The sequence below is a fragment of the Mastigoproctus giganteus genome, chromosome 10, assembly GCF_048544385.1.
Source record: "Mastigoproctus giganteus isolate SK-2022 chromosome 10, ASM4854438v1, whole genome shotgun sequence".
In the NCBI taxonomy this organism is placed as follows: domain Eukaryota; kingdom Metazoa; phylum Arthropoda; class Arachnida; order Uropygi; family Thelyphonidae; genus Mastigoproctus; species Mastigoproctus giganteus.
This window is the reverse complement of record NC_143584.1, coordinates 57,564,594-57,592,307: the sequence shown is the minus strand read 5'-3', so window position 1 is coordinate 57,592,307 and position 27,714 is coordinate 57,564,594. Positions and strand designations below refer to the sequence as shown.

At 38.8% G+C, this 27,714-nt stretch overlaps 1 protein-coding gene across 2 annotated transcripts in view; it reads left to right on the top strand.

Annotated features, from left to right (window-relative positions):
• Positions 1-27,714, top strand: part of CYLD (ubiquitin carboxyl-terminal hydrolase CYLD) — a 645,450-nt gene that overhangs the window by 257,584 nt on the left and 360,152 nt on the right. For both annotated transcript variants that reach the window (XM_090382243.1, XM_090382244.1), the window contains exon 8: positions 5,100-5,244. In XM_090382243.1, coding sequence (XP_090238369.1) covers positions 5,100-5,244 — 145 coding nt within the window. The remainder of the gene's footprint in view (positions 1-5,099; positions 5,245-27,714) is intronic.

The following is a 27,714-nucleotide window of genomic DNA, read 5'->3' as shown; positions in this document are numbered from 1 at the left end:
TGAGGTGCTGATTGAAACACCCTCTTACATCTGTATTGTACACTGATTATGGAGCTTTTGTTTATGATTCTACTATACAAATCATTCTTATAAAATTAAACACCATCTAGTACAGTGTCTTGAGAATTCCTTTGGGAGTGTTTCGAATGTCTAGTTCAAACCTTTATACAAAAGCAAATGAACTTTCGCTACATCTCTGGGTGAAAATGCTATTGCTGAATTATGTATCTGAAATTCAGAATTTGCCATTATATATCATTCAGAAATATCTTTTTGAACTACAATTCGAGCAATTTTATGAGAGTTAACCAAATGAAAATAATAAACCAGTTGGAATCTGATTACATGATATTAAGAAAAGTCGTACGTTTGACAACATTCACCAATAAATAGAACATCTGGAGGTGCCCTGGTCATTGTATTATTAGTAGTAGTAGTAGCATGTGATGCAAGAAAGCAAGTGTATTTATGCAGCATCAGCCAAAAAAAAAAAATCACACCATTCCCTCCAAATGCCTGTCCAGTTCCTCCTTAAATTTATTCAACCTATCAACTTCCACAATGACAGATGGAAGTTTGTTCCATCAATTAACCACCCATTGACTAAAGGCAAATTTCTGCACATCTATTCTACATCTGTCTTTTCTTAATTTGAATTTATGCCCCCTTAGGTTTGTAATCTGAACAAGTGGAAGGATCCCATCAGAATTCAGCGTGCTCAACCCATTCAAGGCCTTATACACCTCGATCAGATCACCGTGCAGGTGCCTAGTCTCCAGCCACTTCAATTTGCAGAACTTAAGCCTCTCTTGGTAAGAGGATCCCTTCATTCCCCTCACCAATTTTTTTGCCCTTCTCTGTACACGCTCAAGCAAATCGACATCCTTCCTAAAATGAGGCCTCCAAACCTGTACGCAGTACTGAAGGCGTGGCCTGACCATTGCCTTATACAGAGGGACAATCACCTCCTTTTCCTTGCTAGCAAAATTGTTATATATCATTGACAAAACCCCCATGACCCGGAACAGAAGTTAAACTAACTGGTCTGTAATTACTCGTGTCACCCTTTGATCCCCCTTTTTGAATTGGGGACACATTTGTACATCTCCAGTGGACCTCCCCTGAGTCCAAGGATGCTCTCATAATTATGGCTAAGGGTTTGCTTACTTCCTTTGCCGCCTCCTTTAATATAACTGGATAGATCCCATCCACCCCAGGTGCCTTTCTTATGTTTAACTTCAACAATTTCTCCTCCACTTTGCTCTCAGTTATTACAAAATCACTAAGTATCCTGCTACAATTTGATAACTTACTGCCATTTTCAAACCTTAATATCTCCTCATGTGTGAATGTAGATGCAAAATACTCATTCAGTTTGTTTGCTATCTGACCAGGATCATCAACAGTCGAACCATCAATATCAAGTGGACCAATCAGATTTATCCCCTTCCTTTTAGAGTTTATAAGTAAAGAAATCCTTTCTGTTTTTCTTAGGATCTTTTGCCAAAGATTTCTCGTAATCTGCCTTCGCCTGCATAACCTCCTTTGTGACCTGATTACAGACTAGCTTATATCTGCCATAGGCTTCTGAGTCGCTTGATAATTTATATGCATCTCATGCATTTTGTTTCTTCTCTGTCACGAGTCTCATTAGTTCATTTAGGCCTAAACCTCGAACAATATTTCTTAATAGGTATGAAACTTTTAATAGCTTCCATGATTAATTCCTTGAATGCTTCCCACTTAGAATTTACTGTTGGTAGCATCGTCAGTTGATCCCACTGTACAGAATTTAAAAACTGTCTGAGACCACTGTACTCACCTTTACGGAAGCAAAAACCCTTTCCTTTACCCCTGATGGTAATTATATCTTTAAGTAAATCCCACATCAGTACACTGTGATCACTGCCACCTAGTGGTTCCTTTATCTGCAAATTCTTAATACACGAATGGTCACTGCTGATAACCAGATCGAGAGTATTACCCTCTCTGGTTGCCTCTCGAACATGCTGCTGCAGAAAACAATCATCCAATAAATCCACAAAAGTCTTACTAGGGTGTGAGTGACCAACCTCATGTTCCAGTCAATATCTGGGAAGTTAAAATCCCCCATTATAAGACATTCTGATTTACTAGCCCACTCTATTTCTCTGTACAATTGTTCATTGTACTCAATCGAGTCATTAGGCCTATAACACACTCCTACTCTTATTTTTGCTTTCGCAGTGCTTAGGTCACACCAAACTGACTCAACAGTGCACTGTTCATGTACATCAACTGGGTGCACTTCTTTTGATTTTATGTTTTTCTTAATTAACAGCATAACACCTCCTCCCTTCCTATCCTTTCTGTACACATTGTACTCCCCAAATTCCAGTTCTGCATTCCTTATATCTGGGTGACACCATGTCTCTGCATTGTAAATGCCCTCATATGACAAGTGCTTTGAACCAGGAGATATTCTTAAATATTTTTTGTCATAGTGACCCGCAGGTTTTATGTGACCTACAGTGGTAGGTCACATAAAACCTTTTTCTTACCTCTTTTTTAGCCTTTATTTTATAAGATTTGATTTTTAATGCATTATGGCCTTAGTTGCTGATGAGGTTCCTATAAAACCCAACCAACATAATTTTGCATAGAGAAAATATACCTTCACATAAACAAGTTTACAGACTCTTATTAATGAATTACAGTGAAACTTCTCCTAACGGACACCTCTCGTTAACGGACATCTCTCTACAACGGACATTTTCAAATTCCCCAACTCAGCTCTGTTGCTTTTAACGTGTTTGCAGCTTCTGTCTAGCGGACATTCTCTGTAACGGACGCGGACAGGCAATCTATACTGTTTCGTTTAGATTAGCACTTAATTTGATCTCCCCATAACGGACAGCGGGCGAGCTCACGGCCCTTTTTCTAGGAACGTTTCTTCCACGTATTGCTTAAATTGTGTGTTTATTTTCTATTTCCGATTCTCTGAATTTTATCAAGGTTTACATCGCGGTTCTAAACCCTTTTTCAAGAATTTTAAGACACGTGTAAAACTTCTGATGAATTTGGTGTGTGCAGGGAGGGGTGGGTGGGAATATGGTCGTCCTTTCAGTTTCAGTTTTCAGTTTTGTTCAGTGTCGGAAGTGCACAATGTCTTCTCGTAAACATTTAACTTTAAAAGATAGTCGAACTCATTAATGCGTATGATCGGTAAAAAAATGGTGTTCGCAATCTCGCTGTAAAATTTAAAATCGGGAAGACGCAGGTAAGCGACATCCTAAAGGAAAAAAAAATGAACTGCTCAAACAATTTTGGCAACACGTAAATGATCAGGTTCAAAAATCATTCCCGAAAACTGTTGGACTTCAAATTTGTTGCGCACGTGCTAAAAAAATTCCCATTAATGGGCCTATTATTAGGGAAAAGGCTTTGGAGGTTGCGAAATCTATGGGAGTAAATGAGTTCAAAGCTTCTGTGGGATGGCTAGACAAGTTCAAAACTCGGCATAAAATTTCTTGGAAAACCGTAAGTGGTGAAGGTGGATCTGTTGATACTGGGGTTGTAACAGAGTGGACAGTCAAATTGGAAGATTTATGTCGTGATTTTGAAGCTAAGGATATTCACAACTGTGACGAAACAGGGTTGTTTTTTAAAGCTCTTCCTGAAAAAACAATGTCTAAAAAACGAAAAGTGCCAGGGCAGAAAAATTTCTAAGGAACGCTTGACTGTACTATTGTGTACAAATATGCTGGGAGACTTTGAACAACCTCTTGTTATAGGAAACCCACAAAATCCTCATTGTTTCAAGGGCATAAAGTTGAATCATTTGGAAGTTGACTGGAAGTCTAATAAAAAAGCGTGGATGACACGAGATATCATGAGTGAATGGATAAGTCACTTTAACCAAAACATGATTCGTCAAAACAGAAAAATTATTCTTTTCATGGATAATGCTGCATCTCACCCGCACATTGAATTGTCCAACATTCAAATCATTTTTCTGCCACCAAAAACATCTGCAGAGTGTCAGCCCTTGGATCAAGGGATAATAAAAAATTTTAAACTTCACTACCGAAAACGTGTTTTAAGACATCTCATTGCAAACATGAACGATGTAACATGTGCGAGTGACCTTGCAAAGAAAATCAGCATCCTAGATGTGATTCAATGGATTTCCTCTTCAGTAAATGCAATTAGAAAACAAACTGTCGTGAACTGTTTTGTAAAGTCTGGCTTCTCAAACGCAAAAATTGAAGTTGTGAACAGCAATATGGAGCACCAAGAAGAACAAGAACTTCAACATCTATTGATAATGTACGATACTTCTGCTACAAGTGACCCTGGCTACAAAGATATAGACTCAAACCTCACTACAGAAGATGGTGCTCTAGATATCAACGACATTATCATTGATATTTTTCAAGAAGTTCCTCATGAGGATGAAGAAATGGAAGGAGGTCATTCTGTCGAAGAACATGTTAACGATGAACCACCAATGAAAACAGAAGAAGCGCTCATACAAATCAATCGTTTAAAAATGTTTTTCGGCGCTGAAGAAGATACTGAAGGACTTTTTATGGTTTCTTCACTCCAAACAAATGTTGAAAACAAAATTATCAGCCGGAAGAAGGTGCAGAAGAAAATAAGTGATTACTGTATGTATTTTTCTTAAGATAAAGTCATAATATGCATAGCACAATTGTATGTATATTATTTACAAAAATATTGTGCAAAATCTGTATATATTTTAATTTAATTTTACATTAAACGTTTAGCGATTTTTCTTTCTTTCTTTTTTTTTTTTTTCTCCCTCAGACTTCTTGTTAGCGGACACTTCTCTCTAACGGACACATTTTCATTCCCCATGGCTGTCCGTTAAAGGGAAGTTTCACTGTAGTTTCATTTTTAATCCTGTAATTTTGTAAATCAGATGCACAATGCATGCTGAGGGAATATAGTTAATATACAAAATAAGGATATATTGCTTTATAGAGTATCAAGAATTAGAACAAAAGCGATATCTGCAAAAGGAATAATGAAGGCAATCAAACAAGAAACAACCTTACTTTCAATTTTTTTGTTTATTGTTTATTTTTTTCTTTTAGGAGGAAGAAAGCTCTAGTTGTACAGATGGAACTTTCAGTGGCCGCAGATATTTTCAATGTCCACCTCGCAAAGCTTTTTTCATTCGCCTTAGTCAGTGTCGTAAGGATAGTAGGTTCTTGGAATCAGAAAAAAGAAAAAGTGCTGGTAACTTTACTGTTGTTGTTATAAGATTCAGTTATATTGAGCTTGAAAAGAAAATGCTTCTGTTTTCTCTCACAGTAAAACTTTTTTAATTTGGAGTGTCTTCTTGTATGCTTATTTTATTTATGCAAAAATAAGAATTTTTCTTGTATGAGCATTTAATGATACAGTTCTGAACTTCTTTCAGAATGGTTTCACAGTCATTATGAGAAAGAATTAAATAATTCCATAAATATAACATGTGGTAGATTAAGTTGTTTTTATCGAAATGTCACAGTTAAATTGGAAAAACCTGAATACCAATGCTAAAACAATTTGGCAATATTTCAGAATACACTATTTTCCCATCATCAAGAAAGGAAAGTTTTCTTAAAATTGTTTTAAATTTTCTCATCTTGATTTATTTCATTGCCCTGATCTTAATTTATTTTAACCCCCGTGATCAATTTTTTTCATTGTAATTAATTTTTGCAACTGTCTTCTCTAATAGTTTTGGGGGGGGGGGGTTGATGTGTTTTGGGGTCAGGTTGAGGTCTTTGACTTCCTATTCGAATTGCTGTGAGTGCAAGAATTCATAAATTATTTTATCCATTTGGAGAGCATTGTTCTGAAGTCATTCAACATACCAGATGGAGGTAATCTCTTTTATCCTTTTAAAATATTGTTATAATGTAGAACCTATTGAGCCTTGTAACTCTGTTTTCTTATTAATAAAAGTAGTAGAGATAAGAGAAGTAAAGAAAAGTTGTAGAGATGAGAAGTAAAAAGTAAGAGAGAAGAAAGAAAAGAAGGGAAAAAAATTAATACATGTATAAAGAAATAAGTCAATAATATTATACTATATATATAGACACACCAATGAGCCAAAACATTATGACCAGCGAGTTGTTATGCAAATCAAAGCAACTGCAGGTGAACTGCAGCACATGCTAATGCGTGGGTCAGGACACGGTATAAAAAAACACCTGATACTGAGCTCCGTTAATCAGTGTTACTCTTGTTCTTTAGATGGGAAAGGTAGTGGACTAAAGCGAGTTTTAACAAGGCCAAATTGTAATGGCCAGACGACAAGGTCAGAGCATATCTGAAACGGCATGGCTGGTGGGTGGGGTGCTCATGGTCAGCCGTGGTTAGTACCTACTGAAAGTGGTCGAAGGAGGGGGAACCCAGTGCCAGTGAGGTGTTGGATGACCACGGCTCATCGATGCTCGAGGGGGATGGTGCCTCCGTAGCCAGGTGGGCAGGAGAAGCAGTGCGTAGCACATGCTTCTTGATTAGACTGGAGGATGCGGAAAGGTAAGGGAATGACCACCGCATATCCCCGGAGCAATATGGCCTAGTTGCTAATGCTCCTAAAAACCAAATAACAAACAAACAAACGATGCTCAAGGTGAGCAAAGGCTCTCCTGGATGGTACGTGGCAACAGAAGGGAGACTGGCACAACTCGCCGGTAATTGGAATGCTGGTGATGGGAGTAATGCGTCACAACACACAGTACATCAAACCCTGATGAAAATGGGGCTGTGTAGCCACAGGCCGCTCCGAGTGCCCATGCTAACCACGGTTCACTGGTGATAGTGCCTACAATGGGCACATGAGCAACGAAACTGGACCTTGAGTGATTGCAAGAAGGTCGTCTGGTCCGATGAATCACATTTCCTGTTGCACCATGTGGATGGTAGGGTAGTGTGCATCGTTTACCTGGGGAAGTGATGGTGCCTGGATGCACTGTGGGAAGAAAAGAAGCCGTTGGCGGCGGTGGTGGTGTCATGCTTTGGGCAATGTTCTGCTGGGATACTCTGGGTCCAGTCATCCCTGTGCCGGGCACTCTGATGTCTACCACCTACCTAAACATATCATCAGGACTTCACAATCAACCCACCAAACAGTCAAAAAACGGAAAGAGCACAACTACAGACTTACCTCCTTCAGGAGTGTCAGCAAAGATGGACAGAGACGATAAAGGGCAAGAACACTCATAAATTCTTTCCACAACTGAACAAAATATACCCAAGGCAAACGGGCTGGTTCTTCCTGGGCTTGCACCTGACCTCGTTACTCACAGGACATGGACCCTTCAACCAGAAACTGTTCGGCTTTGGCCTCACCGATGACCCAAATTGCACGTGCGGGGAGGTCGAAAGCTGGGACCACCTGCTTTACGACTGCCCACAATACGAAGATCTCAGATGCACCCTCATTGTGAAAATCCATTACCTCCCCAAAGGACTTGAACATCACTTCATTGACACGGAAGAGGAGTATCGAGTGCTTTCCCAGTATGCACAGGACTTCTTCACAAGGAGAAGGGTGTTAATTGCCGTACATCGAGACTAATAGTACAGTAACATAAAAAAATCGTATAAGACAGAGACAACTCCTGGAAAAGAAAGCTGTGGAAGAAAAGAAAAGAGAATGAACGGAAAAGAAAGTAATAAAGAAAAGAAGGGGAAAAGAGAATGAATGGAAAAGAAAGGAATAAAGAAGAGAAGGGAAAAAGGAGGAGGGAAAAAAATAAAAATTGATGGGGGATTGCCCCATGAGTGTCCCAACCTGAATAAAGTGGACAAGAATAGAGACAACAAACTGTGCAGCCTAGCTCCCAAAGCCTTACTGCAGCTTGAAGAGGGCACCCTACTCCCCTGGGGAGCCGATTCTCTCATCCCCCACCCTCATTTCTACTCTGGTGGGGCATGGGCATGCCCCACTGAAACTTGGAGCTGTCTTCCCTATTGGCCCCATACTTCTGTCTTTCTCCCCCCCATCTTCAGCTCTCCCCCCTCTATCTTTATGCTAGTGAGAACCTAAATTTAAACACATCCAAAATATCTTCGCCCAAGTCCCTGCCCCTATCAACTCAAGCGACATCAACCCCACGATTGACGCTGGTAAGTGTATGCACATTTTGTGTATATATGTGCATGCGTGTATCTGTATATATGTACTTGTATACACACACCTAAATTTAAACACATCCAAAATATCTTTGCCCACGTCCCTTTCCCTATCAACTCAAGCGACATCAACCCCACGATTGCCGCTGGTAAGTGTATGCACGTTGTGTGTATGTGTATATATGTACTTGTATACAGACATATATACATGCAATATAAATACAATATAAGAATTTTTTATTTTATTTTATTATTATTATTTATTTTTTTTATTTATCTTTTTTATTTTTATTTTATTTTTATTTTATTTGTTTATTTACTTTTTTTTTTTTTTTTTTCAGGTCCTAGCCACTGAAATCTCAGGAAATTAGGTGGCAGGACCTGCCATAACTTAAGTCTACTGGGTTCCTGGTCTGCCTCCACGGGGCGAAGGTGGGGCAACATTGGGCCTCAGCAGGGGTCCAGTGGCTAAACGACCAGATGAACAATGGTACACGGCACTACACATATACAATATTCATACACTTTTAAATCTCTGGCATTTCCAGTGAACTGGTACACCCACAATGAAAACTAAGCAGAGATGGATGAAACTCCTGATGCCGTCTGACACTAAATACACATTACACATTACCTAAACATCATTGCTGACCAGGTACACCCTTTCACGCCAACGATCTTCCCCTCTGCCATTGCCGTCTTTCAACAGGATAATGCGCCATACCACACCACCCGGATTGTTCGAGACTGATTGGCGGAACATGAGGAAGACTTCCAGGTATTGCCCTGGCCTCCAAATTCCCCAGACATCAGTCCCATCAAGCATCTGTGGTTTGTTTTGGAACAGCAACTCTGATCTGTGGTGTCTCAAACCACGGACCTTACAGGAGTTAAAGGATCTGCTGTTTACGTGTTGGTACCAGATACCACAAGACACATTTAGAAATCTTGTAGCTTCCATTCTTTGCTGGGTACGAGCTAGTTTGGCTGCACGTGGAGGATCAACATTTAGGTAAGTTGTCATAATGTTTTGGCTCATTGGTGTATATATACACATGAATATATTGTCGTATATTGCACAATCTTGGTGTCGTTGTCAAGTGTCAACCACCAGAATTGTCCAAAAAGATGACAATATAGTGTCCTTTGTTTCTAATATAAAGTACATGGCATGGCAAAATAGCATTTTCAAAATATAGTATTGGGGGGAAAAATTATATGTAGTAGTATAAAATGTAAGTTATAAGGAAGGTTGTAAAGACTGCCACATGTAATTTAAGGTTGACACAACACAGGACCTGAAAATAGTTATAATTTGAACAATGAAACTAAGTAGACAAAGGCTATTGTTAAGAGTAGACAAAGGCTAATGGTAGAAATGCATATAAATATGCATTTCTACCATTATTTCTACCATTAAAAACCTATTTATAAGCAATAGTATTCCAGTGTAGCTGGTGTAACTGGTGGTGAAATTAAGTGGGTAATTCGGATAGAAATAGACACTCCTGCCCTTGTGTGGAAAAATGATACGGTAAAATCTTGTTTTTACAAAGTACTCGTTTATATGAAGCACATACCATTCCCCTGCGAAAGGATAGGCTTTTCTGTGTAAATATATTTGTTTATTACAAAATTCAGTTAATATGTATTACAAAGTTCATTTTCACTGTGAGAAATAAATATTGTTATTTTGTATGTTTAATACAAATATTGGCACAGCTGTCCGATTATTGCCTCTGGCCAACCGATTCCCTACTTCCCGAAGGATGGTACTGATTAGAAATTTTAGTTTTGTGTAAACAAAACCAGTTTATGGTATCTACAATATAAGTTGGCTCTGAAAAACATCTTTCTGAAGGATGTGCTGTTAAATTAACAAAAGAATAAAAACAGTTTTTCTAAATTGTTTACATATACTTTCTCACTCTCCATGTGATTAAGGTCAGTTGCAATTGGTATACAAGTTCAGAGAGTATTTTGCTACAGTATAATCTATTTTTTGTGCCATTTTATCTGAGCTGATGTCTTTTATGGAATTTGTCTTTAAATTAATTTACAATTTGTTTATATTAAATGTCCTCTTGTTTTGCACACCACAAATTTGTGGTGCAAAACAAGAGGAGCTTGAAACAAAACTTTGAGTGGTACCAACAAATGCGTGCATCTAATTTGCCAATATCAGGTCTGATTTTTCAAGAAAGGCCAATTATCTAGCTCAGCAACATGGAATTAGCAACTTCAAATGCAGCAGTGGCTAGCTCCAAAGATTTAAAGACAGGAATAACTTGGTTTTGTGAAATGTTTGCAGGAAGTCTGGATTAGTTGACAAAGAAAAGGTCACAGACTGGTTGTGTTCTGTACAGTCCATTCTTAAAAAATATGAATTAAAAAATATTTTTCATTTTGACGACACAGATTTATTTTATAATTTGCTGTCTGAGGAGAATCTTGTCAGAATTTTCTGAGATTGCTAATCACTAGACTGTAGTTGTTGCAAGTAGTGATAGTTGTGAGACACTACGAGAAAATAATATTGGAGTGGACAATTTTAAATATATTAGATTGCCGGTGGGTAAAATTAATCACATTGAAATTAACAGGATTCATTTAATTATTTTTTACTTTTTCTCCCCAATACTATATTTTGATGTAATGGTATTTTGTCATGGCATGTACTTTGTTAGAAACAGAGGAGCCGACCGGGCTAGCCGGGTGGGTAAAGTGCCTGCCTAGCAACCCAAAGGTCGCGGGTTCGTTTCTCGCCTCGGGCTTGGATCAAAGTACTGCAAAAACCTTGGAAGGTGCATTATGGCCACAGAAGCCTATGCGCCAACAACTACCAAAAAAAAAAAAAAAAAAAAAGAAACAGAGGACACTATATTGTCGTATTTTTTGGACAATTTGGGTGTTTTGAAAACAGCAGGATAGTGCGTTATACAACAATTGACTTATTTCTTTATATATGTATTAATTTTTTTCACTTCTTTTCTTTCTTCTTTCTCACTTTTTACTTACTTATATACAAGGTGCCTCCGTAGCCAGGTGGGAAGGAGCAGCAGTGCGTAGCACACGCTTCTTGATTAGACCGGGGTTCGAGCCCGTCACCACCAAATACGGAGAATACGGAAAGGTCAGGGAATGACCACTGCATATCCTGGAGCAATATGGCCTTAGTTGCTAATGCTCCTAAAAACCAAATAATAACAACAACTTACTTATACAATTATGGTTGCGAGGTCCTTTCTGGCTATCGGTTACCTTTGTCCAAAATCAACTTCCTTTTTCATACTCCTCTCACTAATGCTTACTATATATATATATATATGTATACAGGCAGTTCCGACTTTACAAGTTCTTGGCTTTATGAGTTCTTTTTTTAAAGTATCAAGTATCATCAAAATTGAAAATATGAACACTAATTGCAATAAATAAATGCTAAATATTCATAAATACGGCATTTCAAACCACTCGTGTAGCTATACAATACAGCACTACTGTGCATGCGTTTGTTTGTTCAGGCATAGATAAGGAGGGAGGTGCAACCCTTAAAGGATTTTGGAAAGCATTTCATATTTTAGATGCAATCAAAATAACATTACGAGCATGAGACAAAATTACAGAGAAGAATGTGAGATGTGTTTGGAATAAACTCTGTCATCAGTTTATCGATAATTTTGAAGGATTCAAAGAACCAGCAGGGATTGTACAAAATGAGACAGAAGTGGTTGTAAATGTTGCTAACCAATTGCAGCTTGAAGTTTTTACAACTGATGTCACTGATCTGGTTTATTAACACAATGGAGAGCTCACAAATGAAGACCTCATTGAAACGGCAAAATGTGAAGAAGCTGAGAAAGGGGGTTTAGCAGCTGAAACTCCACTTCGTTCCTTCACTCTCAAGGGGCTTGACAAAGCTTTTCAACACAAAGTAACTGAGATTTTCAAGCCACAAGATTCAAATTTTGAGTGCAGTAGAAACGTTTCTACAGTTTAAAAAAATGCTTATGCATGCTATCGTGAAATTTATAAAGAAAAGAGAAGACTGTCTTGGAAACAAATGACTCTCGAAGAGTACCGAAGAAGAAGACAACTCCCAATTCTTTCAATAAACCAATGAGTGCCGAGCCAACAATGAGTGGTGGACCATCAACGAGGTACGAACCATCAATGAGTGTGCAATTAGGTGATGATGATGAAGAATAAACATTCTTTAACATTTGTATGTATGACATAAATGGTTTCTTTATTATTATAATTTGCTTGATTTTAAAGGCTATGTTTTCATTTCTTTGGATAAATAGATTATTGTTTAAGCATAACCATTTATTTATTTAATTAACCTTTATTAACATTACTATGGTCAAATTTCGTTGTTCAGAACATAACCCCCATTTTTAATATAAAAAATACAGGAAATAAATTCCCACTTTATGAGTTTTTGCTTTATGAGCGCACACTAGGAATGATGGGGAGAATTACAGATAGAAGCAAGTAATTATAGATCTGTAAGCTGGACTTCTGTTGTAGGGTAAATAATGGAAACCGTGATCAAAGAGATAATACAGGATCATCTTGACAGGAATGCAGTTTCACAGCAATCACTGTATGGATTTCTTAAGGAAAGACCTTTTCTGAATAATCTGATTGGATGCTACAACACAGCAGCAAAGCAATGAATGCAAAATAATACTTTTGACATGATATATTTAGATTTCAGCAAAGGTTTTGATACCATTCCACATGAAAAACTGTTGTACAAATTAGAGCAGTGTGGCATTAGGGGCGCGGTACTACTATAGATAATGGGATGCTTGAGCGTCACTGCTCTTCGTGGACTGTAGTAGTAGTAGTAGTAGTAGTAGTAGTGGCATGTAATGCAAGAAAGCAAGTGTATGAGCTTATGCTGCATCAGCCAAAAAAAAAAAAAAAAAAAAATCACACCATTCCCGCCAAATGCCTGTCTAGTTCCTCCTTAAATTTATTTAACTTCCACAACGACAGATGGAAGTTTGTTCCAGCAATTAACCACCCGCTGGCTAAAGGGAAATTTCCGCACATCTATTCTACATCTGTCTTTTCTTAATTTGAATTTATGCCCCCTTAGGTTAGTAATCTGAACAAGTGGAAGGATCCCATCAGAATTCAGCGCTCAACCCATTCAAGGCCTTATACACCTCAATGAGATCACCGTGCAGGGGGGGCACCTCTGTAGCCAGGTGGGCAGGAGCAGCAGTGCGTAGCACACCTTCTTGATTAGACTGGGGTTCGAGCCCGTCACCACCAAATATGGAGAATGCGGAAAGGTCAGGGAATGACCACCGCATATCCCCAGAGAAATATGGCCTTAGTTGCTAATGCTCCTAAAAAAACAAACAAACAAACAAACAAACAAACTGTGCAGGTGCCTAGTCTCCAGTCACTGCAATTTGCAGGACTTAAGCCTCTCTTGGTAAGAGAATCCCTTCATTCCCCTCACCAATCTTTTTGCCCTTCTCTGTACACAATCAATGTACAATGTCAGATATGAAGTTTTCTGAGCAATGCAGACAGGCTGCCCTGCCAGCCTGTCTGCATTGCTCAGAAAACTTCATATCTGACTGCACAGTTACTCCCAGGTCTTTTTCATTTTCTACCAACTTAAATGTAGTACCACACAGTTGGTATGTTTCTCTGGGGTTATTTCTACCCATGCGGGTAGAAGTAACCCCAGAGAAACATACTTCTACCCATGGGCAGAAGTAATCCCAGAGAAACCTTGCATTTAACTTTGCAAGTAACCTCTTTGCCTTTGTCAAGATTAAACTTCAATTGCCACTTCTTAGCCCATCTGCCCAAATTTCTAGATCCTGTTGCAGTAGCACACTGTCATTAACAACCCTTCCAAACTTTGATACTAAGCCTGATATACCTTCATCAATATCATTGATAAATATACAAAACAACAGAGGACCCACCACCGAACCCTGTGGGACTCCACTAATACATTAGTCCACAAAGAGCAGCACCCATTAATTACCACCCTCTGTCTTCTCCCACTCAACCATCCTTTTATCCATTGTAGCAACTTACCCTTAATACCATTCTGCTCCAATTTGTACAATAGTCTTTCATGCGCAACAGTGTCAAAAGCTTTCCTGAAAACCAAATATATGATATAAAAATTATTTTTTGCATCCAGTTCCTTTGTAACCACATCATAATAACCAATCAAATTTGTCAGACAAGTCTTTCCTTTAACAAACCCATGCTGTGTCTGTATTATTGCTGCCGTCTTGTCTAAATAATCCTGCAGTGCATCTTTAACCAGTGACTCCATTATTTTACCCGGAACAGAAGTTAAATTAACTGGTCTGTAATTACTTGTGTCACCCTTCGATCCCCCCCCCCCTTTGTGGATTGGGGATAGATTTGCACATCTCCAGTCCGTGGGGACCTCCCCTGAGTCCAAGGATGCTCTCATAATTATGGCTAAGGGTTTGCCGCCTCCTTTAATATAACTGGATAGATCCCATCCACCCCAGGTGCCTTTCTTATGTTTAACTTCAACAATTTATCCACTTTGCTCTCAGTTATTACAAAATCATTAAGCAACCTGCCACAATTTGATAACCTTCTACCATTTTCAAACCTTAATAACTCCTCGTGTGTGTGGATGTAGATGCAAAATACTCATTCAGTTTGTTTGCTATCTGAGCAGGATCATCAACAGTCGAACCATCGATATCAAGTGGACCAATCAGATTAATCCCCTTCCTTTTAGAGTTTATATAAGTAAAGAAATCCTTGCTGTTTTTCTTAGCATCTTTTGCCAAAGATTTCTCGTAATCTTTGGCAAGATGTATTATTAATGGAGTTCTTGTGAGTTGAGTACTGGGACCTATACTGTTTTCAATATTTATCAACAATAATGATGATCCTCTATCAAGTTATGTTAAAGTTTGCATTTGATACAACTGTCGGTAGTGTGGTTAATGAAAGAAATCTGGGTGTGACGGTGCAACAAGACCTAGAAAAATTTGCCAGATGGGATGAGAAGTGCCAACTGAGGTTATCAGTGAAAAATGCAACACATTGCATATAGGAAGCAGTGATTCCATAGTAACATACCAATTGTGTGGTACCACACTCAAAATAATGCAAAAAAAAAAAAAAATACTCGTAAAGTTGGGAACTACCTGTATAGTTCAATTCATACGTTTAATAGGGAGCCTGATATTTCGTTTTCAACCAAATAACTCTCACAATGAACTCTTGGGAGGGTTTTTTACTGCTATATTTAGTCATTTCCTAGGAATCAAAATAGATTTCTGAAAATATTCATTTTGAGAGCCTACTATGGTCATTCCCACCAGAATTTACTAAAGCATATTTATCATTCCTTTAGGAACATAGAACATCTCAATAGTTTAATAAACAGGCACCAAATGCCAAGCAATTAGTGATACAAGCATTCTAAAATTGATAAACCAGTGATCTTATATCTTGTATATATTCATTTGTTCTATTTTCATAAGTTCTAAGTGTATGTATATATACACACACTTACAATATGACACCTCCGTAGCCAGGTGGGCAGGAGCAGCAGTGCATAGCACACGCTTCTTGATTAGACCGGGGTTCGAGCCCGCGACCACCAAATACGGAGGATGCAGAAAGGTCAGGGAATGACCACCGCATATCCCCGGAGCAATATGGCCTTAGTTGCTAATGCTCCTAAAAACCAAATAACAACAACTTACATACATTCTATCTCTGCAGTAAAGAAAATTAGTGTACTGATTTAAAGGAAGGAAAGACATTTCCTTTTAATTTTTTTTGTTTATTTGCCTAAACTTCTCAAGCCACTCTGCCACTAGACATAGGAGAAGTTAAGGCTAATAAACCACTCTTGTCTCCCAGTAATGGGCTGGAACCTTTAAAGGAGAAAGTAATCCTTTCAAGGCAAAAAAAAAAAAAAAAGAAATACTATTTGACAAACCAATTTCACTTGCATCCCCGGACATTGGCAGCAAGGTAAACGTAATCCATCTAGTGTCGGGAGACAAAAGAAAGATGTGAACCAAATCCTCTTTCCACTCTTCCTGATTTTCCGCTCTTTAATGGATTGACCTGTTAGTAAACTTTTCCCTTTGTCATATGAAGATGTTTAGAACACATAAGTGGTCTGCCATTTGAAATCAGGTGATGTACTTACAGAAATGACAAATCACCAAAAATTCAGAGCTACTTTTGAAAAAAAAAACAACAGTTTTTGGTGGGATTCCCATCAGAGTTGCTACTTTAACATGTTGACTGCCAAACTAGTTTAAGAAAAAATTACTTTTGGGACTAAAAAATATTCAGTAAATAATTTGATTAGTAATTCTAAAATAAATATTTTAATGTCAGCAAAGCATGCCCCAGAAATCGTTGATGAACTCCACCAGTAAAGGAAGATGAAAAGAAGCCAAACAAAAACCACTTCCTGTTGTAGCATATAATAAAGGAAAAGCAGGCATTGATCTGTTGTACTAGATGGGTTCATATTCAAAAACACTAAGAAAGGGGATAAAGTGGTAGAAGAAGGTGTGTTTTATGTTATGCAAAATTGAAAGCATCCAAAGGAAGATCTGCTGCTAGAAAGAAGGGGGAAAAGAGTTTGTACTTATTGCTCAGACTGTAATCATCAGCCTTTCATGTGTTTAGAGTGTTTTGGTCAACACCACAAATCTACATAATTTTGTAATTCTGAAATTTGTATAATAAATAACTTTAACAATATCAAAAATTTCATTTTTGTTTACAATCCTGCAAGTGTTAGTTTACACAAAACAAATTTAACTCCACACATAAGTATTTCAATTAAATAGTACAATATACAGGGTGTTTCAAAAGTGGTGGTCAAAAATTTAAAGGTGAACTGTACAGACTGCAATATGCAAAAAAAAGCCTAGTAAACATGCATCCTTAAGTGAATCATTTTCGAGATATTGCACATTTCTAAACAAACAAGTCAGTGGATCCACCACTGACTTGTTTGTTTAGGTTAGGTTATGCTCATTCTCTCCCTCTCCCCTCTCTCAGTGCTCTGAGACATAGTGGGCATACTAGTACTTGTCAAAGGATAGTCAACGTGGAAAGAGGTTACAGCAATGAAGAGTATGCAGACACGAAGTTCATGTATGGTAAAGCCAACGACAGTGCACTCAAGGCTGCACGTTTGTACCAAGAAGTATTTCCCCGCCGAAGGCAGCCCAACAGATGCACATTCATCAGGGTACATCAACGCCTTAAAGTACATAGGTGCTTCACACATGGAATACCAGCAGGTAGGCCCAGAAGCATACACCTGATGTTGAGGACAGGGTGTTAGAAAGAATAGAACAAAATCCAGGAATTTTGACAAGGAGGGTTGCTCTGCAAGAGCATGTACTGAGTCATTGCAGTTTGTGGCGAATTTTACATCGCAAATTACTGTATCCCTACCATATCCAACGTGTACAAGGTCTCAGCAATACACACCACCCACCCAGAGTGAACTTCTGCCAGTGGATGCAACAACAGTGTGTCCTGAACCCCCAATTTTTAAACAACATTTTGTTTCACTGATGAAGCTGGGTTTATTCGTGATGGTATTTTTAATTTTCATAAATGTCACATTTGGTTCGACGAAAATCCTAATGCAGTTCATGAGTCATGACATCAGCAACATTTCCCTTTGAATGTCTGGGCAGGACTACTAGGAGACTGTCTAATTGGACCACATTTATGCCAAACAGGCTAACAGGAGAGCTGTACCTTCAGTTCCTGCAGAATGTTCTTCCAGACCTCCTTGATGATGATAACGTTCTACTTCAGCAATGCCAGATTATGTGGTTTATGCAATGATGGTGCACCAGCACATTTTGCTCGAGTTGTTATTCTGTATCTAACTATAATATAATGTCAACGGTGGATAGGTAAAGGTGGGCCTGTAATGTGGCCTCCCAGATCATCAAACTTAATCTGCGTTTATGCGTTAACACAGTTGAGGAATTGCAGCTTCGGGTTGAAGGAGCCTTTCAGCAAATCAGAAATGACCCAGGAATGCCTGACAGGATTTGCAACTCAATGCAGAGAAGACTACAAAGCTGCGTATGGATGCAAGGACAGCATTTTGAACACCTTTTATAGCATCCTGTAACATGTAACATCTGTAAAATCCTGTGGTGTTGAAACCAAAAATTAAAAATGTATTATCTTATGTTTAATAAAACCTAGGATTCACAAACAACAAAGAATTGTTTAACAAAGGATTCACAACTTTTTGCTTAACTAGTGCTCCCATAGTCAGTGGGGGATCTTAACAGAAAATGTACATTTTTTTCGAAAACAGTTCATTTGCGGCTCGATGTTCACTGGGACTTTTTTGCTTATTTAAAGGTCTACTTTTCACCTTTAAATTATTGACCATTTTGAAACACCCTATATATAGTCAGAAAAACTATGCCATTTTTGTTAACTGTGATATTCTATCCAAGCATATTCATTTGCAGACACCCCTTGAAGCAGTTGTGGTTGGTATGCATCATGATTGTAATTACCTTTACAGTAGTTTAACTCTATCTTTCAGTTAATTATACGTTAGCATTGAAAGACTTTGATGAGTTAACTGACCATTTACTCTTACTATTCTGCTTGAATGGGATAATGCCCACTGAAATACCCTATCTAAACAAATTAACTGAAAAAATTCTAGACAGCAGAAAATTACTACTCTTAAAAATAGGTGCTCACACTGATAAATTTTTTCCTACAGAGATTAGTTTTGTGATTTATCTCATCATCTGTTCCTCCAACTCTTTTTTGCATTCTAGACTGGCCTGTTTCAAATGATCCCTATAACAGTGATCATTACTCAATTATTTGTCATTTAACAAATGACGTATTACAAACTATAAGGGAGAAAAAAATGGAAATTTCATAAACGCAGATTAGAAAAAATACCAGTCTGCTGCTTCTTAAATGAGCAAGCTGAAATGTATTCTGATATTACTAGTATTGTCATTAAGTTACAAATACATCAAATAATCTCTGCAGCAAATATTGTCCCTCAACATTAGCACTTGTACATAGTGGGTGGCCTTTCCAGTGAGGCTGCTAGACTTCCAGATTAGCATCACTGAGATCGAATACTCATGCCTTGGTTTCAGGGTTACATCATTGGAAACAGTTGTGTGTGTGTGTGCGTGTGTGTGTGTGTGTGTGTGTGTAGCCATGAGCTGGGACCAATGGACACTTTTTAAGGGGATCCTGGTGGGCAGGGGCCCAGTCTCAATACACCACTTTGACCCCTGCTTCTACAAGACAGGATGTCCTGTCTTGTAGGATCAAGACTTATTGGAAATGTGAGTTTGATACTCTAAGCAAACTTGGCATTCAATTCACTTACGCAGCAACTGCTAGTTTGCTAGTGGGTATTAAAACCTCTTCTTCTCCTAATCAATTAGACAAAAGTGATAATTCCTCTGCAAAAAAGACCCATAATTGAAGAAAGAATATCAGTTACTCCACTTTCCCTCATTTTCCATTCCACCAGAGAGCAGGCAATGGGAAAACATCACCCTTGTTCATCCAGAAAGGATTAGAAGGGTTGGCAGAATTGCTAAAAATCTGAAAAAAGTTTCTGCAATCTGAAGATCTTGTAATTGAAAATCTTGTGAGCCAAACATGCCCAACAAATTCTGTAAGCCATAACAATAGGAGAATACCTATCATCATACCCCAACTCCCCATAAAACTTTGAACTCCTCATATGGCATCATATTAGAATGAGATCTTCAAGTCTCTGAAGAGGGGAGAGAGAGAGAGAGAGAGAGAGAGAGAGAGAGAGAGAGAGAGAGAGAGAGAGAGAGAGAGAGACCACTCTGAAACGAATGGTGTGAGAGCTGTGAAGTGAATATCAGTGTCCAAGGAAGGGAATCTGATTCCTACTAGAGCTCTTATCCTTATATACAATGCCCCTTGGCATCTAAGTTCCTTCAAGGCAGCAGATGTACTGTTTCTGTACATTTTTGTCATAATATAATCTTCATTCTGAACCTGAATCAGACTAAATGCTATTCCAGTAGTACCAGAGACACAAAAATTCTTGGGGCTTGTTTTAGATTAAAAATCTGTCATTTCCTTCATCATATATGTCAGCTGCACACAAGGTGCACAAGAGATTTCTATGTTCTTTTCTCTCTCTCTTCTTTTTGTGGGATGCAGACTGATGCACCTTACTACATATTATTGTGTACGCGTGTGATTAAAATTAGATTATGGGTTGCCAGTACTCATCTGCTTGAAACAGTGTACTCCAGTGGCTTGACCTGATCTACCATCATGCTATTTGTATTGGTATTCGAATAGTTCAAACATCTGTTTAGAGCCTGTACATGGAACATATGAACCATCGTTATTGCTTTGATGAAAACAGTTGTCATACTTTGTTTTTAAATTGAAATCCCTTCCAGATCACCTTTACATAGACATCCAATTTTTATCCATGGTGGGAGAACTTGTATAACTCCTACAGACTGCAATCACCCCATCATGTTATGTCTTACTTCACTGCTCCAAATGTTGCCCCTGTACTCCTTGATTGTCTTCTGCTCAGGTTGTCTATTTCTGTCTGTGCCATCTTGTCCAATTCTCCTGTAGAAGACTCTATGGTTTTTATCAAAGGTTCAGTTGTTTATTTTCCTCTGAGAGCTCTCTTTGTTTCGGCGTAGTCTCTTGCTAAATGTGAGCAAGTTCTGCTTCAGTCTAAGTATTCTCCCATTCTCTGATATTTTGTCTTGTGTTTGCTGTGGACATTGTCTCTTTTCAGAATGCTCGTCACTTTTCCAATTATTTTCTTACTCCTCTTACCCCCATTGGTACTGGATCAATTGGAGCTGTTCTGAATGCTTGTCTCTAGTATGGCCTGTGGCTCATACTGTAATATGACACATTTTATTTCATCGGCTGGTATTTTTTTAGTGCTAGCTTCTAATGTATTATCCTTCAACCTAGTCACATCGATGTGTTTGTGTACTCCATCTGGGTCATCACCCTGATTCCCACAGTGATGTGTTGGATTATTTCTGAGGGCCAGGCATCATAGTTAATGAACATGTGTCCTCTGTCACTCCAGGGTCCTTGGCAATATATTTCCTGTAGTTCTTGGTGTTGATTACATGGTCTTGGATGGAGAATACGAATCCTTTGATCTCAGGGAAGAGCCTCCCACTCGTAAGCTCTGCACTGGAAGCCATCTTATCTATGTAGCCTTGATGGAGTTCATTGTAGTGTCTGTCGAGGAGTGTCTCCTTCTCCCATCTTTCTGTCTTTGTGATTGGGGGTCTCCTTGTTCCGTGGAGCGTGCCATTAGTCTATCTTCCTTATGGCTTAAGAACTACCAGATTTCCTGGAAGTAATCCTGTATTTCTTAATCGGTTTCTTCTGTTGTTCGGCCCTCGACATGGGCACCTGTATGTTGTGAGGGGACCTCCCACTGACACTGCTGGGCATCCAGATTAGCATCACTGGGATCCAATGCCCACAGATTAGGTTCCAGGCCATCATCATAGAAATCCAGTGTGTTTGCCATGCGCTGAAACCTGTACAAACTCAGCTCTGCTTCAACAAGAAAGGTGGTCCTGAAAGGCTCAGCAAGGATCAGTCAGTTAGTGGGTTTGCCTGCAAGGGTCAACCGTACCAATGCAATGCCCCTACCCTCATGGGGCCCCCGAGTGCCGAGCAATAAGTTCCCAAGCGATCTTTTTAGTGCGATTTTCTAGCATTTTTCATAGAGCGAGTACTAGTGCTTTCATAAACCCTCCACCACTTACAACGTTACTGTTTCCCTCGCTGAGCAACATCACTGCTTCAGTGCTAGCAACATTACTGCTAACCTCACTTGCAATGTTACTGCTATTGCTAGCATCGTACTACTCTCCTCTTCTGCTGATCGCTTGGTCACTGGTTGGCACTGCTTCTGCCTCCACGTGGCGGGCCGGTAACCTGGGAGAAGGAATTCTCTCTTCCAGGGCTAAAAGGAGCAGTGATGGATTGCGATGCACATCCATCGCTAGAGCCCACAGGCCCCAAACCTATTATCTCAGTCTCAGAACATGACTTGAATCATCTGAAGAGCAATGGACTGAAAAACAGTGAAGATATGCCAGCATTTCTCATGATGCACTCCTTATCCACAAACATGTCAGCAAGTTATCACTTTTCTTATACAGAAATGTTTAGAACTGGTTGTTGGATCTTCTAAAATGGTTAAACATCTCCAATCTAGAGACCTTCTAATTGAAGCTTCTAAGCCAAATCACTCAGAAAAATTGTTAAAATTAACAACTTTTAACAATATTCCAGTGTCAGTAACAGCCCATAACACTCTGAACACCTCTAAAGGAGTTATCAGCGAATGGGACTTACAAAATGTCACTGAGGAAGAGATAACACAAGAGCTTAGCAAACAAAAAAGTGACTCATGCACAGAGAATTATGACCAAAAAAGATGACAACCCAATATCAACCAGGTCCATTATTTTGACATTCAGTACTTCAAATCTCCCATCTTCTGTTAAAACAGGTTGCTTAAACTGCAATATTCACCCTTACATCCCTAATCCCATTCACTGCTTTAAGTGCCAGAAGTATGGCCATTCTTAGACGCATGCCGAGACGATGCTGTGTGTCCTATTTGTGGCTCCAAGGAGCATTCCCATAGAGAGACTGTATACAACTTCCACTCCCACTCCCACTTGCCCAAACGTAAAGGAAGCCATCCTGCATTTTCTAAGGCGTGTGACCTTTGGAAAACAGGTAAAAAAATCCAGAAGTATAAAGTGGGCATAAAGTCACATACCCTGAAGCAAGAAAGCAAATAATGCTAACCATGCCTAGCTGATCATACGCATCGGTTACCAGAAACAGCCGTTCAACTGCAACCCAAACAGATGTCTCTATAGAACTGACCATTTCCTTTGCCACCTGGGCCAAAACATGCAATACAAAACCTACAGAAAATAAAACAAGCAATACGCCAATCAGTATCCCAACTGATACTATCTCAATCTTACCAGAAACAAAAAAATCAACTATTGTTGAAAATCAGAAGAAAGTGAAAACACACAGTGGCAACATGGAAATTGATGTTCAATCAGAGGATGACAACACAGTGCTAGAATTACATGCCAATGATACCATGGACACAGTATGCCCAATCTTTTCAAGAAATGAAAAATCAAAACTAAGCAGACAGAAACCTTCTCAGAAAAAACAGTCAGATCAATCTTTTTCAATTAATCCCGAACAATGAACAAATTCCTACAATGGAACTGTAGAGGATTGTGCAGTAATATAGATGACCTGAGTGATTTACTTTATTCAAACTAAAGCAGTAGGTGTATGCTTACAAGAAACCTTTTTATCATCACAAGTTTCTCAGAGTTGAACATATCATATCAGGAGACAAGAAAAATGGTGAAACCTATGGTTACAAACAAATTTACCTATGCTCAGAAGGTAGCAGGATGTTCCATTGGAACTCAGACCGAAATTACCATCCCACCAAAAGAGTTACTCACTCCCATCACATGCTACCTGTTAAGTTCAAGGAGGCATAATTGCAGAACGATCAGCTGCCACTCCTATATCCATACTTCCTAATGCTCCACCATTAACAAAAGAAACTGATGGAGAAAAGAATAAGAAGCCTGAAATCCCCCAGTACTCATGAAAAAATGCACTAGAAGAAACAGTCTTAGAACTCTTTGTGGAGGAAGAAATGGACACAGGATAGCATCCATACTTCTTCAAGAAAGATAAATCCAAGACTGTCAAAAGTAAGCCCTTGGCACCTCAGAAGCCACCTGTTGGACCCACCAAGCCAAAATAATGACTAAATTCCTATAGTGGAATTGCCGTGGATTCCAGTGGAATACTGGCCACATCAAGGACCTCCTTCAAAAGCATGAGTCAGTTTGCTTTTGATAGCAGGAAATATATTTGAAGGCAAATGAAAACCCATCATTTAATAATATTATGATCATGTGTAAGGACAGAACAGGGGATGGACCTGCCCATGGAATAGCTGCCATCCTTTTGGACAAACAGATCCCTTTCCAGCCTCTACTGATTTCCACTAACTTAGAAACGGTAGCAGTTTGCCTTACAGTTGGGTTTTTATTAACCGTATGTTCAATTTATTTGCCACCTGGGTCTGACATCTCCCAGAGATACCTTGATCTCATTGTGCAGCTGCCTTCCTCTGTGCAGCAGTGCGCAGCACACGCTTCTTGATTAGACCGGGGTTCGAGCCTGTCACCACCAAATACGGAGGATGCGGAAAGGTCAGGAAATGACCACCGCATATCCCGGAGCAATATGGCCTTAGTTGCTAATGCTCCTAAAAACTAAATAACAAATAACAATAACAGCCTTCCTCTGTCCTAATTCTTGGGGATTTCAGTGGAATATCTGTGGAATAATGGAATAATGCGCTGTGGGGGTAGTGCTGACATTAATGGGAGGGTATGTGTTCAAAATAACCTCTCCCTTCTAAATGTGGGAACTAACATCTTCTTCCATGTGTCTACCTGTACATTTTCTGCAATTGATCTTTCTGTCTGCTCCCGTTCTCTCCTCCCTTCACTTACTTAGGAGGTGGAGGAGAACCTGCATGGAAGTGATCACTTCCCCATTATAACCACTGTAATTAATGGGAGACAGTGTCTACCTTGTTAGGTTACCATGGTGGAAGATTGATCAGGCTGACTGGAATGCCTTTCAAAATCTAGTAAATTTTGAAGTCACCATAGTCAGTCAGGAGCCTACCAATGATGCAGTTATGTACATCACAAAAAGTATCGTCCATGCAGCTGCAATTGCAATTCCAAAGACATCCACCCAGTTTCCAGCTTTTCCCAAATCATGGTGGAATGCAGATTGCACAGCAGCAAAAATGGCTCAAAACAAAGCTTGGGAGATATTCTGAAGATATCCTACCACGGCCAACCTTCTAGTCTTTAAATGTGCACAAGCCAAAGCATGATACGTTCAGCATCAGACTCAAACAGAATCATGGATCCATTTCGCATCTTATATTACCCAGCTGACTAGTGCTAAGGTGGTCTGGAAAAAATCCAGAAAATGAAAGGAAAATACACTGCACACACCCCCTCATCGGTCCTGGAATATAATGGCTGTATAATAGATTTTGATTCTACTGCAATAGGGAATGTTCTTGGGGAAACTTTTATTACCATCTCAGCAATATTATCTTGCTCCCCAGAGTCCTTAAACACAAATCTGAAAAACAGGCCCTTAATTTTACATCAAAAGGTCTCCACCCATAAGATGGGCCATTTACCCTTCACAAATTGAAAACACACTTGCCTTTATAAAGGCTATGACTTTGGACCAAGATGACATCCAATATGAAATCGGCACCTTTCACCAAAATGCATGGAGCTTCTGGCCTTCCTGTGTAACAGAACCTTCCTTGAAGAGCAGTTTCAAGATACCTGGCACAAGACAACTATTCTTGCTTTTGGTAAGCCAGGAAAGGATCCTAAATTTCCAAAAAATTAACACTCTGACTAGCTGTCTGTGCATAATATTGGAGAGAATGATTAATGCGTCTTTTATGGTACTTAAAATCAAATGATCTTCTCTTTCACTTACAAAGGCTTCCGAAGGAAGCCTTTATAAGTGAAATTAAGTGAAATTCCAGTCTAATTAAGTGGTCCACTTTGGACCACTTAATCAGACTGGAAACATCTATTTGCAATGCTTTCCTAAAAAGAGAACACTTGGTGTTCATCTTCTTTTCTAGTACAAAAACTAAATCCATCCTGCTAAAAGGCAAATTAAGAAGGTCACCTCTGATAAAGATTTCAGGAAAAACAATATCCCTAAGAACAGAACTAAAATACCTTGGAGTCATCTTTGCTCTAACATTTCATCTAACAAATGGTGACAAAGATGTGAGACTGTTTGCTGGCATAATTGCAAAAATACGTTGAGCCCGACTGCAGTTTAAAAAGGAAGACTTCAGCCCTCATTTAGTTTAGTTTTTTGGGACGAGTGATGAATGCTGATGTCATTCAGTCTTGAGTGACGTTGTCCATATCTTAAATTCTATTAAATAATACAACAAGAATGTCAGTTTTTTTTGTTGTCAAGCATCTTGACTACTTTCGCTGAGATTTCGTAAGGTCCTTTGGCTTTTCCATTCTATTTTTATTTAATCACCCTCTTTACCTCATCTTAGGATGGATTTTGTTGTTGACATCAAACCCATGTTCACTGTCAAAAAATAGTTCTTTTATGTATTTAGTCCACATGCCCGGTGTTGTCAATTCTTCCATAATAATCTCACCTTTGTCATTTCAGTTTGAAGTTGGATGTTTCCTTTTATTAATTCCTGAAATTTCCTTAATCTTTTTGTGAAGATCGAAATCATCATTCTTTCCTTGCAGTGCTTCTATTTCTCTGCATTTTTCTATGATCAGTTCTCTTTAGCTTCTTTAATTTTTCTTAATCAGTCCATTCACCTCCTTATATCTTAATGCATCATTGTTCTTAAATGTATTACAGTGCTTCATGAGTGTCAAAATTTCATCTTTCATCCTTCAGATATTTCTTATATCTGAGGATTGTTTCAGTCAGAACAGATTTAAAACTCTTCTAAAGACCCCCGATTTCTTACCTTTGGATATACTGCATTCTTTCGTTATGGCCTGTCTTCATTACCCTATACATATCTGAATTTTTAACTTCTCTAGGTCAGCTTTCTTCATCAGTTGTTTTCTCTTAATAGCCTTCAATCTCAGTTTGATCTCAGTTATGACTGGATTTTGGTCGGAATTAGTAACTGTACTGGGATATGTCTTAGTGCTGTTAGCACTGCTCCTGAAACGCTGGTTAATCACAATATAGTCAGTTTGGTTTCTGATCACATTTTTTTTTTTGCAGTGTATAAGTGACTTCCAAGTATAGAGTCTTCTCTTGGGAAGTTAAAACTGAGTGTTCACAATCATCAAGTTCTCCTCTTGGAAAAAATTTATTTACCAATCCCATCTTTCATTCCTTGCTCCAAGAGTCTTTTTTCTTTGTTAGTTTGACTTCTTCTTTCAGTTCTATGTAAAATGTTAAATTTCTACATATTCCTTATTAGCGATCAGAGCATATACTTGAATTATGTTGACATTTAGAGGTTGTCCCTTCAGCGGGAGGAACCTCATTCACTCAGAATGTGGCAAAAAGTTGAGGATGCTTCTGGAGATGTCCTTGGTGACTAGGATTCTCACTTAATGTCAATGTATATTATTGTCATTTCCGGTGTATCATAGAGTGACCCTACTGATTGTGTCATCAGAAACCCATGTGCCTGAGCCAGGCCGTTTAGTTTTGTATAGCCTCATCATGTGTACATGAAGTCTCTTCATTTCCTGGGTTGCATTAAATTTTCTTGCAGCGAACAGCATTCTGATGCTCCAGGTTCCAATTTGCAAAAGATTCACCACTTTGAGCATGGGAATTCAACAACAGGAACTCAGGACCTGTTGTAGTTTT